Here is a 7,500-nt window from a genome sequence, read left to right as displayed (position 1 = left end):
TCATTATAATCATCATCATTATCATTATCATTATCATCATCATCATTATCATCATCATCTTCATCATCACCATAACCATCATCATCATCATTATCATCATCATCATCGTCATTACCATAACCATCATCATTTAATACTTAAAAATGGTAAATAACAACGGCTGCTACCGTAAGTCTGATCCTAAGTCACCAAATCCGAATAAGATTAGGTTAGGAAGCGCCACTTTCCCGCTCACCCTTTGCAGAAGGTGCCGCCGAAACGGGCCAGCTTCCGGCAGTGCGTCTCCACCTTACTGATCCTGTCGTAGAAATCGACAACATCTCGCAGCGGCAGATTTTCGCTCTTGCTGTAAGAATGAGAGAAGTCTTCAGAGCTCGATTTTGGTTGGTTTCTTCATCTGGTTATATACAAATATGGTATTCTGTGTTGAGTTTTGAGTTGGAGTGATATATATACATCTCTGGTGCGTGTGAACATATGCAATATTTCATCTGTATACATGCAAAAACACACACACACACACAAACACACACACACACACACACATACAAACACACACACACACACATACAAACACACACACACACACATACACACACACACACATACAAACACACACATACAAACACACACACACACAACACACAAACACACACATTCAAACAAACAAACAAACAACCAGACTACACAAACCTCCTCGACGACTTGTGAGTCCTAATAAGAGCAGGTTCCTCCGAGTCCAAGGTCACCGAAGCAGCGTTTTCCTGCTCCTTGATGACAGCCAGGAACATCATACCGCTGTAGGTGGCCAGGGCGAGGAGGTAGCACGCCAGAGGTGTTATCCGCAAGCGTATTCTGCCCATCGTTCTTTTGGCGAGAAAATATTGGTTCATGAATGCTAGAAGGGACCGCGTTCTGTTGGGTCATTCAGGAATCGGTGATATTTATGACAGTGCGTGACTTTTATGACAGTGCGTGACATGTATGGCAGTGCGTTATTTTCTGTACAATGTTGATGAGTTTATTTGCAGTAAAGGCGATTGCAGGACAGTGTGGTCATGCAGCTCAAGTTGCTAGCCCTTGTACAAATAAATCCTATTTTTTTAAATTCGCCAGACTTCAAGCAGTTAGACGATGGCTTGTGAATAACAATGAGCATAAAAGACGCACATAGTGCTGTAACGCACAGCATGTCGCTTTTCCTATATACACATGGACGTAAGAATGACGAAAGATTTTGCTTCTGGCGTCTTTGCAAACATTTGTACGTGCATGCATGCTGATAAGATATAAGTCAACCGAGATTAGCTTACTTAGCAATTTACATATGACTTGTCAGTCAAGACTACCGTTACTGCTATAAGCACGTGAATAACTTGCACTTTGCAACACATGTTCGTAGACATCAACTGCATAACAATGAAATTAAACAATCTTTTATTTACCGTAGTAAATACCAGCACTTCCTTGATTGTTTTATTAATCTCCTGACAATGGCGAATTAGAAGGAATAAAGACCTATAGATATACATGTATATCCTATGAGATACATTACTTATCACTGAAATAAAAATATTTCTCTAATCAGGAAGAAAGACAGAAAGAAAGACAAGACACACACGAGAGAGACTGTCTTGACTCTGAGTATGACTTGCACGTCAGGCGCTGTCACGCACTGCCCTTCGCTTCACTTGACATTCCACGAGAAAAATACGTCGATTTGTTTCGTTAACGCCACACTAATGGTACCACAATCAGTTAAAATGACATGGTGTTTACAATCACAATTACATTATTGATAAAGTGAATATCTAATTATGAATGAAATTAATTACGAGCGTAAAATCTATTTGGTGAGAAAAAGCCGCGTGGACAAACCAATGTAAACATTCAACCGCCATTTTGGTAATTATATTTGACATTGCCTTAACCTGCGACATTATTATCATTATTATAGTTAAATGTCTTAGTTCCTAGTTGCTGCACTTTAATGTATTTTTGTGAAGTTATGCATTTCATTTATTAAACGGGTGATTACTGTAATGAATATTTACTGTTTTTACACGGCTTTCCTATGTAATCTTCGGTCTTCTTAGGGAAGATGATGATGATGATGATGATGATGATAATGATAATGATGATGATGATGATGATGACGATGATGGTGATGATGATGATGATGGTAAAAATTAATACAGTAATAATGGCAAAAATAATAGTGATAAAAAACACATTAATGATATAAGGAGGAGATAAGCAATGACAAAAAAATATGGTATAATGTGATGAAAGGTGCTAACAATATGAAAATGGTGAATATGATCAAAATCATCGCTATATGGTATCAGTGGTGATAGTAATATTTCATTAAGATTGTGGTGGTAATAATGATAACTAATAATAATCCAATAATGATAATAATGATAATAATGACCATCATAATAGCACAAGTAATCATGACAATAACAGCATGACAGAGAATAAATGGTGATGATAATGTCCATAATATTAGTCAAAATAAGGATGATAATAACGATGATGATTGTGATGATAATGATGGTGATGATGAGGATGATGATGATGGTGGTGGTGGTGGTGGTTATGATGATGATTAATAATAACAATCAAAATGATAGAGATAAGGATGATTATGATAATTATAATAACAATATTAATAATGATCATAATGATTACGACAAAAATAACAATAATAATAAGGATAACAGAAAAGCTAATGGTGATGATATCAATAGTAATAATAATGATAATAATGATGATAATAATAATGCTGATATTGATATTGATATTATCTATTACTAATGACAATAATAATGGTAATAGTGGTGATATTTATGATAACAATAGTAATGACAATAACAACACAATAATAATAATAATAGTATTGATAATGATGATGGTGATGATGATGATGATGATGATGGTAATGATGATGATGATGATGATGGTGATGATGATGATGATGGTGGTGATGGTGATGAAGAAGATTATGATATGTTAATATTCAAAATATAAGTAATACCAAGGGCCAGCACTAAAACAGTCACCACCCCTGCACGAATGGTGGCAAAATAAGACTTAAGCTTTTCCTGAATATTCTTATTGTTATTGTTTTTTTTTCCTCTTGTGTAAAGCCATTGATATCTACAATTAGAATATCCACACAATTACACAAGAATAAAACACATACTCAGATCTTAAGAATCATGAGGCAGATATATGTTTAACTTCCGTTAGCACGAGAAAGAAACTTGAAATTACACTTCAAAATCACTAGAGATTGAAAAGAATTTGCCATTTCGTAAGGAAAGACCTCAGTTAATATTCTCAATTAACCTTCTCTTTCTTCAAAACAACGCATCGAAATCTTCACAAACTTCCAACCTTATTTCTTGCAGTATTCCAAAAAATCAACAGAGATCTTCGCACTAAAACATCTTCATCACAATCGCGGGTTCTTGAGACGTTTCCCTCCCGAGGTTCACTTGGAGACAGGAAGAACATCTGGGCCTCCGGCGGGTGTGTTTCGTGAAGCCACGTGACGTCAGCAAACAGATTCCTGAACCCTTTAATGTAAGGATTGAGGAGGAAGCTCTACACTGATATATATATACGTTGAGGTTACTTAAGTTTTGATAAAAAGATATAGGGATGGTATTAATGTGCGATGATATGTGTGTAGAAGAAAATATTAAAAGAACAGGGTGGGTGGATATGAAAATATTAATATCTGTTGGTTGGAGGAAAATGCGATACGAAAATACGCGCGGTCTTCCTAGATACCGCAACCATTTATCCTGTTGGTATGTACCGCATCTCGGTATTTTCAAAGAAAAACGTGATTTATGAGAATTTGATTAGGAAGAGAACTTTATCACACGCTGAAGATACTTAGAGTTGATGTTTTCACGCTATTTGGGCCCGATGTCGACGAAAGGTTCGCGATAAAGATATTAATCATATTCGTGGGGTATAAAAGGTAAAAGAGCGGGTGTATACAAGCCATAAACTCTTACCTGTGCTGGGCCTGTCCATACAGATTTGTTCTTTCTCGTAGAAAAAGTACAGATTTAAGGTTTAGTAGTTGTAAAGTGCTAATGAGGAGGCTTGGTCTTTATTTTTCATGTTTCTATACAGATTCATCTATCTATCCATATGATGCACACATAAATACATATATAAATATATATATATATATATATATATATATATATATATATATATATATATATGTATAAGTATATATATATATATATATATATATATATATATCTATATATATATATATATATATATATATATGTATGTATGTATAAGTGTATATACATATATATATATATATATATATATAATATATATATATATATATATATATATATATATATTCGTATTTATATATATATATACATATTATATAATATATATATATATATTATACATATATTATATATATATATATATATATATATATATGTATATATATATATATATATATATATATATACATATATATGTATGTATGTATATGTATAAATATATATATATATATATATATATATATATTAATATATATATTATATACATATGCATATTTATATATATATATAATATATATATATATATATATATATATATTATATATATATATATATATATATATATATATATATATATATATATATATATATATATATATATATATATATATATATATATATATATATATATATATATATTATATATATATTATATATATATATATATATTATATATGTGTGTGTGTGTGTGTGTGTGTGTGTGTATCATATATCCTTCCTTTCTATATCACACACATATACACACACTTGTACAACACATGCACACCCACAACGCCGAGTGCAAGATTGTTAAAAATTGGGAATGAGGTAAAACACAGATTTGTTTTTGTAATTTTTAGAATATATGATTATAGAACGAGATTGAACGGCGTCTAAACAATTATATGCAATATACAATTCAATCATTTTTTCATTTGATTTTTTCATTCTTCTGAGATGGGCTTATGCACCCATGCAGATATACATACAAAATTACAATTATGTAAATACACACGTACACACATACGCACGCACGCGCGCAAAGTTTTTGATAAAATTAAAATAAATCTACATAATCCACATACAGCTACCAAATTTGTGTGCGAGCTGTATCCCAAAAAAGAAAGGAAACTTGGTTACACACCAATGAATAAAATATCTCACTACATATCATATTGTACATCCTAATTTTCAAACCTTTTGTCAGTGCCAGTTGGTAATTATGGTAATTAGTATGATGTGAGACAGACAAAATCCTTTTAAAAGTATCAAAGGTCGCTAATGACCGACAGCACTAAGGGACAGTGCAAACACTACGGCCCAACGCCCCTCTCCAACCACGTGGGACCTGAGTCAGCCTTGGGTATGGCTGCCGATCCAGGTAGACTCTAACGGGTAAGTTCACCCCCCCCCCCGCTAACCCCCATCCCGTGTTCATCACAGGGACGGTAACATCTGGCAGAAGTGGAAATTTATTCGTCCTTGATCTGGGCGCAAACGTTACTCATCCGAGTGGAAGGACCGCGCTACCACTGAGCTAGTGGGTTTGAGTTCCATATATTCATAGGGATTAAAATCAAAGGAAAAGTACTTAAAATCAGTGTCAGTGTACTGTTATCGTTATTGCTGTCTAACTGTAAGTCTGTCTACTATCCCTGACAACAAGCGTCAGTAGTGGATAGATTATGAAACTAATGAAGCTTAAGTTTCAGGACCCCTAATCCCGAGGGACCTTTGAAGCAACTATGTGTTTAGCGTGTGAAGTTTCAGCAAAATCGATGGAGCTTCTTTCGTGTTTGTTATTGAAAAAAGGCTGTTCTATTGGTAGAATCATAGGACAATAGGTTGAAGTACTGAATATTAACCTTAAAATATGCTCTAGTAACCATTCCATATGGTTCCAAAAACTTGGTTAAAAAACTGGTCAAATTTCAGAATTTTCTTGGGGTCTTGCAGCGCCCGATCCCCCAGCTGTATGGGGTCGTTGAGCTCGCCAGGATCTATTGATAGCCTACATTTTGGAATTTATGCCCCGAATCTTTCGTTGGTGTAAGACTTCAGTGCAACTTAATTATAAAAAAAGACATCTGGATTCTCGATTCTGACTGCACTCGTCTCACTTGTGCTTCTTAATTAATGCCAAAAGTCGGACTTTCACCTCTCTGTCCTAACGATCCCATTCTGATGACATTCCTTTCTAGTACAGAATGAACCAGTACTTTTACGCATGCGTTGATTTTGTGTGGTGTGAATTTCGTTTATCCAAATTTTCCGTTTCATCGTTTTAGGCAAATTTTCGATTAATAGTAAAATAAAATAGTAAAAGCAGCAAAATCGTTTCACTTCCCTAATATTTAAATTATTCTACTCATATCTAAAATGGTAATTTTGCAATTTTCGTGTCAAACTTTCTTTTTAAAAATGACTTCGAGTTCATATAATCATAAAATTACCATGTTCACTTAGAGCAGCATATGCACTTAACCACCGAAGGACACCGTTTTAAGACATGGCACTGAGACCCTGGGTGATTGATATAAAACTTCTGTGGCTTGATTTTATTTTCAATATGAATAAGTCTATCTCTCTGGAATGTACTTGTCTAGCTAGTTTTAAGAGTAAGATAATATGTCTATAGAAATAATAGATCAATATGTAAATTAATCAATTATACTAATGCGGAGTAACTTTTTATCAAAAATCTGGTTTAGAATAAAAAGAAGCAGGACAGCAAAATTAACAAATCAGAAGAGATTGATTTCTTCTCTTTATCCAATAACAATGGATGGTTTTCCTTGTAATAAGAGTCAGGCTAGTATAGTTGCGCGCCGGCCTCATATCCCCGTTGTAGGCAGATCGACTCCCGTTCAAGCTCATAAGTTTCCACTGTCGCCTGGCAGTCACTGCTGTAGCTGGATACCACGGTGGGTAAGGACCAAGCTCCGACACACTCGCCGAGTCCGCACACCCAGCACAGACAGGATCGCCATAGTGGCCATATCCCGGGCATAGCATCTGCTCCGCATATCTGGCTTATCCTTATCCTTTCTCATAGTTTTTACTTCAAAATAAGTTGTATAACTGCATCAATAATATATATACAACACATCAATTTTGGGTAGTCTGAACACTTCATATAAACAACTTACATAAAATGAGGATATGAAATAAGAAAAACAAAATAAAACGTGTTTAAACATTTATTGCTAATCAACAGTATAAATATCAATGTATACCGAATTATTTACAAGACATAAGAAAAGACGAAATCAAAACGTTATTGGTATGGCCAAGCGGTTCTGGCAGTGTGCCCTGGGTACTTTTTCTTAGTTTTCAACCCGGACACGACAGTCGAGTCTTTCGTAAAGGCTGAGACTCCTCCAAACAAAGTGTCTGTCTCTGTTGG

The 7,500-nt window shown here is 34.3% G+C and overlaps 2 protein-coding genes across 2 annotated transcripts in view; both read right to left on the bottom strand.

The window, feature by feature from the left end:
- The window catches only part of LOC122245929 (uncharacterized), an 8,054-nt gene extending 4,511 nt beyond the window's left edge, over positions 1 to 3,543 (bottom strand). Inside the window, exons 1-3 of the mRNA XM_043004075.2 lie at positions 3,403 to 3,543; positions 694 to 867; positions 236 to 346 (exon numbers count right to left, since the gene is read on the bottom strand). Coding sequence (XP_042860009.2) covers positions 236 to 346; positions 694 to 863 — 281 coding nt within the window. The 5' untranslated portion in view covers positions 864 to 867; positions 3,403 to 3,543. The remainder of the gene's footprint in view (positions 1 to 235; positions 347 to 693; positions 868 to 3,402) is intronic.
- Positions 3,544 to 7,278: 3,735 nt separating this feature from the next.
- The window catches only part of mRpL50 (mitochondrial ribosomal protein L50), an 11,357-nt gene continuing 11,135 nt past the window's right edge, over positions 7,279 to 7,500 (bottom strand). The window contains exon 5 of the mRNA XM_043004051.2: positions 7,279 to 7,493. Within this exon, the coding sequence (XP_042859985.2) occupies positions 7,372 to 7,493 (122 nt within the window). The 3' untranslated portion in view covers positions 7,279 to 7,371. The remainder of the gene's footprint in view (positions 7,494 to 7,500) is intronic.

The sequence above is a fragment of the Penaeus japonicus genome, unplaced genomic scaffold (assembly GCF_977035675.1).
Source record: "Penaeus japonicus unplaced genomic scaffold, GWHDUDI00000001_assembly GWHDUDI00000001, whole genome shotgun sequence".
Taxonomy (NCBI): domain Eukaryota; kingdom Metazoa; phylum Arthropoda; class Malacostraca; order Decapoda; family Penaeidae; genus Penaeus; species Penaeus japonicus.
Note: the sequence above shows the minus strand (reverse complement) of the source record. Positions and strands in the feature narration are given on the sequence as shown.